This window comes from Nicotiana tomentosiformis, chromosome 9 (assembly GCF_000390325.3).
Source record: "Nicotiana tomentosiformis chromosome 9, ASM39032v3, whole genome shotgun sequence".
NCBI classification, from domain to species: Eukaryota; Viridiplantae; Streptophyta; class Magnoliopsida; order Solanales; family Solanaceae; genus Nicotiana; species Nicotiana tomentosiformis.
The window spans coordinates 29,091,212-29,104,725 of record NC_090820.1 but is presented as its reverse complement, the minus strand read 5'-3'; the positions used below and the strand labels follow the sequence as shown (position 1 = coordinate 29,104,725).

At 38.4% G+C, this 13,514-nt stretch overlaps 1 protein-coding gene across 1 annotated transcript; it reads right to left on the bottom strand.

The window, feature by feature from the left end:
• Window positions 1–12,047: 12,047 nt before the first annotated feature.
• Window positions 12,048–12,440, bottom strand: LOC138898538 (secreted RxLR effector protein 161-like). Its single transcript, XM_070184613.1, has one exon. The coding sequence runs from the start codon at window positions 12,438–12,440 to the stop codon at window positions 12,048–12,050; it is 393 nt and encodes a 130-aa protein (XP_070040714.1).
• Window positions 12,441–13,514: the final 1,074 nt, after the last annotated feature.

The window sequence follows — 13,514 nt, the reverse complement described above, 5'->3', positions numbered from 1 at the left end:
CAAATCTTTTACCGAAATCACCAAAATATGAGTACGTTTGTAAAACTATGATTTTTCCCAAAACTTTCAATAGGCAAATGTTTCATTTTCAAATGGAATGAGGAAAGTACATCTTTATGCCTACATGTCAATGTGTATGTGAAGTAATGAATGACGCAATATCGTACAGCATGAGAAAAATGCATTTCTATGCTTGTAGGTCAAGTGTGCATGTCGAATGCAATGCAACTCAGTGATAAAACCATATGCATACTCTTAGAGTATCAATTCACTCAGTCCTCCCAGTCACTCAGTCCTCCCAGTCACTCAGTCCTCATAGTCGCTCAGCCTTCCCAATTACTCGGCACTCGCTCTCGTCACTTGTACTCAGTAGGTACCTGCGCTTACTAGGGTGTGTACAGACTCCGGAGGGGCTCCTTCAGCCCAAATATTATAACAAGCCAATCATGGCATAAATAATTAAAACATATTGTGGAGTGCATCCCGATCCCATCATAAATCAATAATACCTGATGCGGCGTGCATCCCGATCCCATCAATATCCTCACTATCAGGTCTTCAGCCTCACTCGATCATCAATCTCTCCAGTCTCTCGGGCTCACAATGTCATAAAAATCGGCCCAAAATGATGATTTGATGTATCAATAAATGGTAATAGAGACTTAGATATGATATGCAAATGAACGCGTATGACTGAGTATGTAATTGCTATGTAAGCAAATAATTCAACAACAAAAATGACCTCAGTGGGTCCCAACAAGATAAGCATATAGCCTGGACATAGTTTCTAACATGGATCACAGCTCAATTACTCTATCACGTAGAGATTTCATGGATACAAATAATATTAGGTAACTACACAGTACCACAGAAATAACCGAGTCACAATTCACATGGTGCACGCCCACACGCCCGTCACCTAGCTTGTGTGTCACCTCAACGCCAAACACATATCACGTATATTCAGGGATTCATACCCTCAGCGCCAAGTTTTAAAGTATTACTTACCTCGAACAAGTCAAATCCAATACCGAGCAAGCCAAGAGATGCTCCAAAAATGCCATCCCACGCGTACCGACCTCCGAACGACTCGAAACTAGCCAAAAGCAACTCAAATACATCAAATAATGCCAAAGGAAATAAACCCAATTGATAAATGTCGAATCTTTAATCAAAGCCCAAAATCAACACAAAAGTCCAACCCGAGCCCGCGCCTCAGAACTCAACAAAACTTATAAAATCCGACAACCCATTCAATTACGAGTCCAACCATACTAGTTTCACTCAAATCCTACTCCAAATCGATGTTCAAAACTCGAATATTCGCTTTAAACATGAAATTCATTCTTCCAAATCACTTCTGTATCACCTAAAAACCAAGACCGGCGATTCAAACAAGTTATAATACATCACACGAAGCTAATCAAGACTTCAAATAGAAGGAAGGAACGCCAGCGCTCGAAACGACCGGTCGGGTCGTTACAGATAAGGGGCCAGCCCACCACCAAGATTGACGGGCCTATCTAGAGATTTAATATGTTTCTCCCACATTTTCTGAGTATATTATTGTCTAAGGATTTTTTTATTTTTAGGAAACTACCCGCTATGTCCATTTATAAATAGCTTATTATAAAACTTGGTCAATTCATAAAATATTACTAATATTAACTAAATATTACCAATATTTCTAATTAGCTATTCGTAGCCAAAAAAGGTCAAATTTTTTCTTTCTTTTGAGTGAGTGTTATAAGAATAGATTGGGTACATCTCAACGAGCTTGAATCCCAATTTTGGGATGATTTGGTAAAGTTCTGAGGTGATTTGAATTGAAAATTCGAAGTAGAAGATGAACATGAAACAAATGATATGGGTATTACACTGTATATCATTTATGTATCATATATATATGTATATATATGTATATATGTATGTATGTATCAAATATATATCACATGTATATCCATGTATACATGTGTGTGAGATACATGTTTGATACATCTGTCGCAGAAGAATTTTTTGAACTCGATTTTAACTACGAATTTTGATACAAAATTAGTCCAAATCACCTTCAATCTTCCTAAACTTTGTATATTGACTTATCTATATGTTTTCAATGAATATCAATCATACCCATTGAAAAAGGTCCTTTTTTGCTTAGATTTTTGGAATCTTCTATATATATAATTTTTTGTATTTCATTACCTTATTTGCTATATGATACATAAAATTTCCTTTCCGTCTTGCATCTAATGATGCTAATCATGCTTAAAAATATAGAAGGAGATCATTGCATGTGATTCTTTGAGAGAAAGAACCTTATTTATTTGGATTTTTAATTTTTATATGTGTTTGACTAGTTTTGGTAAGTCTATGATTAGTGGCTAGAGGTTGGTAAGTTGAGACTTATTTGGTACATTTCTGTAAGATTCTCTTTTTTATATATATTATATTATGATTTTTTTACCGTTCTTACTATGTTTATTTTTTTTACAAATACGAGGACCGGAGAATTATTCTGTTTGGAGCCGAGAAATGCGAATTGCGATCATAGGTCGGAACAAGCTAGGGTTTATTGATGGCACATTAGAAATGGAAATTATGGTACAAATCTTTGGGAGAGGTGCAACGTGATCGTATTATCATGGATAACGAATTGCATGTCACTGGAGTTGCTCAGTGGAATTGTTTACTCATCAAATGCAACAGCTGTCTAGAACGATCTAAAGGAACGATTTGTCAAAGTTGATTGTTCAAGGATCTTCCAGATTCAAAAGGAAATTGCAACTATCAATCAAGGTACTGCATCAATCTCTTCGTATTTCTCAAAATTATGATTACTGTAGGGAGAGTTTGATAGCTTAGCACCAGCACCGGGTTGTGACTGTGCAAAATCGAATGAATCAATTGCATTTATGGAGAGATTGAAGCTATTACAATTCCTCATAGGATTGAATGATTCATAGGAACAAGCTCGCAGTTAGATATTGATGATGATACCGGTTTCTTATATGAACAAGGCTTACTCAATGGTAATTGAGCGTGAGTGTAAAAGAGCTATGACAAATCATCCAGATTCGACTGGGAGACGTGATCCAACTGCCTTAATGAAAACTAGAGATGGTGCTCCATTTAGACCTAAAAGAGGCTATAATATGTACTGTGATTTTTGCAAGATGAAAGGGCACACTCAAGAAAACTGCTACAAGATTGTTGGCTATCCAACAAACTTCAAGCCTAAGAAGAAAGGAGGATTCAACTCTGCTAATTCTGCCTCAGAAGAAGATGCTCAACCACAACACCAAGGAAGCAGGATTGTAGCTCAATCTAATGATTGGGCCACTACATCATCAGACTTCGGTATAGCACCAGCATTCACTTAGAAACAATTCAACCAGATTTTGAAGATGCTGAATAAGGAATGAATGTCAGACACCTCAGCCAACAAGGCAGGTATGTCCTGTTATAATGCTTGCATGGTAAGTGATACATCTAGGTCTCACTGTTGGATTATAGATACTAGAGCAACAAATCATATGACCTCTATTTACAGTCTATTATCAGATACAATGGAAGTGATGAAAAACAATAGCAAAATCGTAAATTTGTAACTTTGCAACTTTGGCATAAGAGAATGGGACATCCCTCGTCAGGATTCATGAGACAACTATTGCACACATTAGTGAAGAAGTATGTAGAAATATAGTAAATAACTGTGATGTATTCCCTTTGGCAAAACAATTAAAACTGCCATTTGCTACTAGTAACACTAGAGCAGAAAGTGTTTTTGATTTGCTACATATGGATGTTTGGGGACCATTTAGAATGGCGACCTATGATGGTAATAAATACTTCTTAACAATAGTTGATGATCATTCCAGAGTGGCCTGGATATACTTGTTGAATGTAAAGTCAGATGTATTAGTAGTAATCAAACACTTTCTGTTAATGGCACATAATCAATTCAAAAATAAGGTGAAAATGATAAGAATGACAATGGAATATAATTTGTTAATTCTGAATGTGCTAGCTTATTCAGTAGTCTTGGAATCATACATCAAAGATCATGTCCATACACCACAGCAGAATGGCACAGTAGAAAGGAAACACATGTATTTATTGGAAGTGGCTAAAGCAGTAAGGTTTTAGGGACATCCCTATTAAGTTTTGGGGTAAGTGTATATTGATAGTAACCTACTAAATTAAAAGGATGCCAACCCCAGTCCTTGCAGAAAAAATCACCCTTTGAGATATTTCACAAAAGAAGTCCTTCAATGGATCACATAAGAGTTCCAAGATGTGGCTGCTATGCCACACCATCAGATGTAGGAGATAAATTCTAGCCCAGGGTACTGGCATGTACCATGATGGGGTATTCAACAGTCCAAAAAGGGTACCTATTATTTGATCTAACTAACAGAACTTTCTTTGTTAGCAGGAATATAACCTTTAGAGAGAATATCTTTCCCTTCAAAGCTACAGGTGTTACAGGATTCCCTTATTTGCTCCCGATTAATGGCCACATAATGAAGATGTCACTATGCCAATTGCTTCTCAAAATGTTGAATCAGCTGCTGCTGAAGGATCAAATAATACTCAGGAAGTTGTACCCGATGACTCTGAAGGATCAAGTACACATAGCAGCTATTCAGCAAGTGTTGAGCCTACTTGTTTCAATGAGACATCACAGGATCCTAAATGGATTGATGCAATGAAGGTTGAGTTGTCTACTCTGGAGGAGAACAAGACTTGAATTATTATGCCTCTGCCACTAGGTAAGAAAGCAATGGGATGTAAATGGGATTACATAATAAATTACAAAGCAGATGGAACACTTGAAAGATACAAGGCAAGGTTGGTAGTTAAAAGGTATAATCAGAAGTAGGGTCTTGACTACCAGGAGACGTTTTCTCCATTTGCCAAGATGGTTACAGTAAGGGTGGTTCTTTCTATTGTAGCAGTTCAAGGCTGACTCATCTATCAGATAGATGTGCACAATGACTTCTTACAGGGAGACCTTTACAATGAAGTATACATACAGATTCCTCAAGGTTTTCACAGCAAGGGGAGTCAGCCATGTTATGCAAGCTTGTTAAGTCCCTTTATGGACTAAAAAAAGCATCAAGACATTGGAATGTGAAACTTGTGGAGGCACTAGTGTAGTCAGGATTTGTACAAAGTCAACTAGATCATTCTCTACTGATAAGGAAGATTGGACAAAGATAGAAGTGGTTCTTATCTATGTTGATGATGTACCGATCACAGGGAATGACACATACTTGGTCTTGGAGACAAAAGGCATTCTACAACAAGCATTTAAGATAATAAATCTAGGAGAATTGATCTTCCTAGGAATAGAGTTTGCAAGATCCAACCAAGGAATTCTTATGAATAAAAGGAAGTATGCTTTGCAGCTTATCTCAGAATCAGGTTTAGAAGGAGCCAAACCAGCATTGACTCCTCTAGAGTGCAATCTAAAGTTAACTAGCAAAGAATATGATGATCATATGGGAGACAAGGAAGATGAACTCTTGGAAGATATTGTCTCACATCATAGGTTAATAGGGAAACTGTTATACCTCACCATGACAAGGCCATACATAAGCTTTGTTGTACAAACCTTGAATCAGTTCTTACAACAACCCAAGAAGTCTCACATGGAGGCAACACTGAGAATAGTGAGGTACATCAAAAGAGAACCAGGAATGGGTGTCTTTTTGTCAAGAAAACTAGCAACACAACACAATGCCTACTGTGACGCTAATTAGGTCTCACGCCCAAACACTAGAAGATCAATGACATGATATTTGGTAAATTTTGGAGAGCCATTGATACCTTGGAAGTCAAATAAGCACACAACAGTCTCCAAACGTTCAGTAGGGGATAAGTATAGGAGCATGGCTTCTGTAGTATCAGAGGATACTTGGCTAATCAGGCTATACTTAGAACTTGGTGTCCATTTGACTTTGCCTGTGACACTACTATATGATAGAAAGGCAGATATTCAGATTGCTGAGAATCCAGTTTACCATGAGAGAATAAAGCATATTCGACTGCCACTTCAGAATGGAGAAGCTTCAGAATAGAAGTGTAGCACCAAGACATGTGCAATCAAGAGAGCAACAGGCAGATATCCTAACAAAAGGACTTAGCAGAATACAACATGAGTATTTGGTTTCCAAGCTAGGGTTGCTTAACAGCTTTGCACCCACCAGCTTGAGGGGAAGTAATGAGATTAGTGATGTGAGGTCAGGGTAGTTGAACGTAATTTACTTAAGTTAGTGGTGTATCTGTAGCATTAGAAGTTAGTAACTACCTACATGTGGCTTAGCTGTTAAATGTTAGTTAGTGGTTAGATACTTGTATGTATATATATATATATATATATATATATATATATATAGAACAGAACTATAATTCATTCTTCTCTTTACTGAATGAAAGAAGAAGTTGTTGAGCTCGATTTTCTCTTCTCGATTTCCTCTTCAGTTTTTATTTAAGCAAGTGGATGGGTTAGATGAGCACGTGGGTAGGGTGGGTAACTATAAGTGAACGACCCGGCCGACCATTTTGAGCTCTAGCACATCATTCGGCGGTTTGAGGCCTTAAGTAGCTTCACTTCAGGTATTATGACTTGTACGTATGGTCGAAATTGAATTTTCGGAAGTTTATTATTGATTTGGAAAGAAAACTTTAATTTCGAAAGCTTTAAGTTGGAAGAATTGACTAAGGTTTGAATTTTGAGTAAAGGACCTCAGAATTGGGATTGGAAGGTTCTAAAGGGTTCGTATGATGATTTTGGTCTTAGGAGCGTGTCCGGATGTTGATTTGGAGGTCCGTGGGTTATTTTGGCATCAATTGGTGAAAGTTGGAAATTGGATGATTTTTGAGAAATTTGACCGGGAGTATATTTTTTGATATAGGGCCCGGATTCTGATTTCTAAAGTTTAGTAGGTCCGTAATATCAATCCTGACTTGTGTGCAAAATTTGAGGTCAATCGGACTTGATTTGTTAGGTTTCGGCGTCAAATGTAGAAATTTGAAGTTTTAAAGTTCATCAGGCTTGAATCGATGCACAATTCATATTTTTAGCATTGTTTGATGTGATTTAAAGGCTCGACTATGTCCATATGATATTTTAGGACTGATTAGTATATTTGATTGAGGTCACGAGGGACTCGAGTTAATTCCGAATGGTTAACGGATCAAAGGTTGAAGTTGTGAGATTGCTGAAGACTGGGCTCTGCTGGTGTAACCGCACCTGTGGAGCTTTGATCACATGTGCGAGCTCACAGGTGCGGGATGGGTTGGGCAGATGCGTAGGAATGGACTGGGGGACTGTGGAGCGTAGATGCGGCAGGAATTCTGCAGGTGCAGACTCGCACCTGTGCTTGTAGGGTCGCAGTAGCAGAAGCAGGGGTGATGAGGCTGGTCCGTAGAAGCGAGTTCGTTCGCGCAGATGCGCTCTCGCAGAAGCGGGGACCTAACCACAGAAGCAGTTGGGTGGCTTAGTGGCCTCCATAGATACAAAGAGCGTACCGCAAATGCGGTGCCGCCGAAGCGGTTCATGTGGCCTCAGAAGCAAAAGGACACTGGGCAGTAAGGTTTTTATAAAAACGGAATTTGGCCCATTTTCTTATATTTTTCACTTAGTTGGGGCAATTTTGGAGAGCTTCAAGGGGAGATTTTCATAAAAAAATACAAGGTAAGTGACTCCCACCTATTAAAAGTTAAATACATGGTTTGTATAAGTATTTAAGCATCTGCGCTCCACAGTCCCCCAGTCCATTCCTCCGCATCTGAGCAACACATCCAGCACATGCGAGCTCGCACCTGCGATCAAAGCTCAGCATGTGGGGTTACACCAGCAGAGCCCGATCTTCAGCAATCCCACAACTTTAACCTTTGATCTGTTAACCATCTGGAATCAACTCGAGGCCCCCGGGACCTTGACCAGATATATCAACCAATCCTAAAATATCATACTGACTTAGTCGAGCCTTTAAATCACATCAAACAACGCTAAAAATACGAATTTTGCATCGATTCAAGCCTGATAAACTTTAAAACTTCAAACTTCTATATGTGAAGCCGAAACCTATCAAATCAAGTCTGATTAACCTCACATTTTGCATACAAGTCAATTTTGGCGTCAATTTGCGAAAGTTGGAAATTGGATAATTTTTGGGAAGTTTCACCGGGAGTGGACTTTTTGATCTCGGTGTTGGATTCTAATCCGAAAGTGGGAGTAGATCTGTAATGTCAATTATGGCTTGTATGCAAAATTTGAGGTCAATCAGACTTGATTTGATTGGTTTCGGTGTCGATTGTAGAAGTTTGAAGTTTTAAAGTTCATCAAGCTTGAATCGATGCACAATTCGTATTTTTAGCATTGTTTGATGTGATTTAAAGGCTCGACTAAGTTCGTATGATATTTTAGGACTGGTTGGTATATTTGGTCGAGGTCCCGGAGGCTTCGAGTTGATTTTGGATGGTTAATGGATCAAAGGTTGAGGTTGTGAGATTGCTGGAGACTGGGCTCTGCTGGTGTAAATGCACCTGCGGAGCTTTGATTGTAGGTGTGAGCTCGCAGGTGCGGGATGGGTTGCGCAGATGCGTAGGAATGGACTGGAGGACTGTGGAGCACAGATGCAACATGTATTCTGCAGGTGCAGACTCGCACCTGCGCTTGTAGGGTCGCAGAAGCAGGGGTGATGAAGCTGGTCCGCAGAAGCGCGTTCGTTCGCGCAGATGCGCTCCCGCAGAAGCGGGGACCTGACCGTAGAAGTGGTTGGGCGACTTAGTGGCCTCCACAAATGCGAAGAGCGGACCGCAAATGTGGTGTCGCAGAAGCGGCTCATGTGGTGGTAGAAGCAAAAGGACACTGGGCAGTAAGGTTTTAATAAAACGGGATTTGGCCTATTTCCTTTCATTTTGCACTTGGCTGGGGCAATTTTGGAGAGCTTCAAGGGGAGATTTTCATCTAGCAACACAAGGTAAGTGACTCCCACCTTTTACAAGTTAAATGCATGGTTTCTATAAGGATTTAAACATGGAAATTAGTAGAAATTGTGGGGGTTTTGTTAGAAAACCTAGAATTTGGTATTTTTGAAATTTGACCACGAAATTGGATATGGGATTTGGAATAAGTTATATATTTTAGTTCGTGGTGTTATGGGTAAGGTTTACATTCAAAATTTTTTGAAATTCGGGCACGTGGGTCTGAGGGTTGATTTTTATAGGCTTTTCGAACGGAGTTGAGAATTGTTTGAATTGATTAATTATGGGTATCAAACTATATTTTGATTGGTTTGCACATTGTTTGATTAGTTTTGGATAGACAGGCTTTGGTTTGAGGTGTTAGAGATGTCTTGGAGCCGGATTTGGAACTTCAGAGCGAGGTAAGTCTCCTGTCTAACCTTGTGAGGGGGAAACTACCCCTAGTTGATATTTATTGTTATGTGTAACTAATTGTGGGTGCTATGTACGCACGAGGTGACGAGAGTCCGTACGTAGCTAAAGCATGTTTATGTCCGGGTAGACTTAGGACATTATCATGTATAATTGAATTGTTTGAACTCGTTCTGCTGGCTTAATCAATTAAAGTTATAAATAAAATTGATTTAGAAGTAAATATATGTATACTAAGCCAAGCCTTAACATTTTGAGTTATGGGCGAGTTACTTGGGAAACGGTAAAGGTTATATTCATTTTGTGCCTATGTACGGTATTGTAAACACATGTCTTATAATTCGGTAACTTCCTTCCTTTTCTTATGGAGTGGGCCGAACGCCTCGGCAGTATATAGATGCATCTATAGTTCGTGCCGCTCGACCCTCGGTAGTGTACACATTATTCTGGATCAGGCCGAACCACCTCGGCAGAATCGTGCGTTATATCGCTGGTAGTCTGAATATTCACGAGCTAATCTCCCCACTGATGCCCGGTATTTATATGGTATTATTGATAATGACACTTGACATTCTTCTGAGTTATTAAGGTAGAATACAAGATTGAGAAAGTTATGCTTTAAAGGAAATGATTGGAAAATTATGAGATTACAGATTTACTCCACTATTATTGTGCACTTCATACCTGTTATGGATTATTATATTAGTTGCTTGGACCTCTAGTAAATATCAATGTCGACCCCTCGTAACTACTTCTCTTGGGTTAGGTTAGATACCTACTGGGTACGCGTTATTTTACGTACTCATGCTGCATTTCTGTACTAAATGTGGAGGATCTGACAGGTTCATTGATGACCACCTTGGCGCGTAGGCGCACCTGTTGGGGAGACTTCATATGAGCTGCATTTTAGGCTACGCATCGCAGTCCACCGAGTCCTCATTGTACTATTTATTTTCTTCCGTCTTATTACATTCGGGACAGATGTTGTATTATTATTGTACTCCTTAGCAAAAGCTCATGCACTTGTGATACCGGGTTTTGGGGGTTCCTTCAGGTTAATCATTATTGAGGTTCGTGTAAATATTTTTATTCACTCTGTAAATTCTATTTTATACTGTTCAATAAAGGAAAATTATGATTTGAAGATACTAAAATGAGTAATTAATTTGGTAAACAATCATTGGCTTGCCTGACGGCGGCGTTCAGCGCCATCACAACCTATACTAGAATTTTGGGTCGTGACAGTAGGCGTGTCTATTAGTTATTACCAATTAAATACACTATTGTTAATGGATACTCAATTATCATTAATTTATATATAATTGGTAAAGTTTTATACTAAAATGTAATTAAGCGATAACCTCTCAAATATGAGTAAATAAATTTAAAATATAGTATAGCTAGGTAAAATTCCTATTTGTTATTACCAGCAAATCAATAAACGTTAGTTTAAAGAAAAAACAAAGCAGGAAAAATTCTGAGCCCACACGTTTCTTGTATTTTCTTAAAAAATTTAATCCCCTCACAATGCCTAAGGTTGTGGATTAATTCCTCCCAGAATAGAACTGAATAACTATTCTGTGATAGAGGAACTTCAAATCACAGAATTTTGGCAAACTCAAATGGCGGACCAAATCACACAAAATGCTTACCTTTTGCTTTTGAAAAACCAATGCAGTATGCAGAAAATTGAGGGGAGAGATTTCAGATTTTTCGATGGTGGAAAATGAGGCTAAGCCTCTTTATTTATAGACAATGAAAGGGTGAGATGAAGAGGTGCAATCTAAGAGGTGCCTCTTCCATTTCTCATTCACACCCCAATGAAATTGTGAGATGAAGAGGTGCAATCCAACAGGTGCCTCTTCCATTTCCCATTCACACCCCTTAAAAACGCAATAATTCCCCACATGAATGGGGAATGGACATATATGGAAAAACATGCATGAAAATACCGTGTGATTCACAATTAAGGATTAATCGCATCTGGATAAGTAGGTTTTCCTTTGAACTTTCCGTAGTGAGCTTATGTCGGATATACTCGGTCAATCGGTAGATTTGATATCTTTGAACCGTCAAACATTGGTGTATACCTAGACAACCATAAGTCACACAATGAACCCTTAACCATCTTTGGTTCTCATTGTTGTGTTCGTTTCAGCCATGAACACCACCTGGTTCATAAATGCGTAGAGAACTGGCCTTACAGAATTCTCCTTGAAGCGGATTACACTTCACACTTATATAGGTGATTTCTAAGCGTGTTATCCCGTAGATACACTATTTGATATACCCCGTATCAAATTTAGAAACCATTAAAAAGCTTTAACGCTTTATCCTTGGTACTGAACATTGTCTCATCACGAGAATTGACCAAAAAGAAATTTTATTTGACAATGTTGAACCTTCATTAATGACTTTGTTTGATATCCTTGAACCTAGATCTTGGGATCTCCAATCTTCTAGGTAGATTTACCGCCACAGTGACTTGTCCTCGGCCATAGTCCCATTCCCTTTGATGACTTCTCAACTGCCTCTCTAGGTAGGCCTTTTGTAAGCGGATCCGATACATTATCTTTTGACTTTACATAGTCAATTGTGATAATTCCACTAGAGAGTAGTTGTCTAACGGTATTATGCCTTCATCGAATATGACGAGATTTCCTGTTATACATAACGCTCCCAGCCCTTCCTATTGCTGCTTGGCTATCGTAATGTATGCATACAGGTGCCACAGGTTTTGGCCAAAATGGAATGTCTTCTAAGAAATTTCGGAGCCATTTAGCTTCTTCACCGACCTTGTCTAAAGCTATAAACTCAGACTCCATTGTAGAGCGGGCGATGCATGTCTGTTTGGACGACTTCCAAGACACTGCTCCTCCACCAATGGTAAAAATGTATCCACTTGTGGATTTTGATTCCGTTGATCCGGTGATCCAATTTGCATTACTATATCCCTGAACAACTGTGGGATAATTATTGTAATGCAATGCATAGTATTGGGTATATTTCAAATATCCCAAAACTCGTTTCATTGCTATCCAATGAGCTTGGTTGGGATTACTTGTGTATCGACTAAGCTTACTTATCGCACAATTCATAATGTACATCAAACTTCACAACACTCGAGCATATTCCAATTGAGACTTGCTTTGACCTTTAATCTTTATAAGAGTATGGTTTAAATCAATTGGAGTTTTTGCTTCTTTAAAGTCCAAATATTTGAACTTTTCAAGTACCATTTTAATATAATGAGATTGAGACAAATCTAGACCTTGAGGAGTTTGAAGGATCTTAATTCTCAAAATTAAATCGGCAACTCCTAAATCTTTCATATCAAACTTACTAGTAAGCATGCACTTAGTAGCATTTATGTTAGCAATGCCATTACTCATTATCAACATATCATCCACATATAAACAAACAATGACTATTTGATTTGGAGTATTCTTAATGTAAACACATTTGTCACTCTCATTGATCTTGAAACCATTTGACAATATTGTTTGGTCAAATTTTACATGCCATTGTTTTGGTGCTTGTTTTAGTCCGTAAAGTGACTTAACAAGTCGACACACCTTCTTTTCTTTTCCGGAAACTACAAATACTTCAGGTTGTTCTATATAGATTTCTTCCTCTAAATCTCCATTTAAGAAGGCTGTCTTTACATCAATCTGATGGATTTGAAGGCCATACACGGCGGCTAACGCTATTAACACCCGGATAGATGTAATCCTCACTACCGGCGAGTATGTGTCAAAGTAATCAAGACCTTCTCGTTGTCTAAACCCTTTAACAACTAATCTTGCCTTATATTTTTCAATAGTACCATCAACTTTTATTTTCCTTTTGAAAATCCATTTAGAACCTAAAGATTTATTTTCCAGAGGAAGATCAATCAATTCCCAAGTATGATTACTTAATATGGATTCTATCTCACTATTGACTGCCTCTTTTTAATATTGTGCTTTCGAGGAAGACATTGCTTCTTTGAACGTTTGAGGCTCATTTTCCAACAAAAATGTCAGAAAGTCTGGTCCAAAGGAAGTTGTTGTCCTTTGACGTTTACTATGCCTTGGATTTTCCTCATTAAACGTACTTTCCTTTTC

What these genes read in the sequence shown, in the direction of transcription:
- LOC138898538 (XM_070184613.1), bottom strand. Translation starts at nt 12,440, where the DNA reads ATGAAACGAGTTTTGGGATATTTGAAATATACCCAATACTATGCATTG.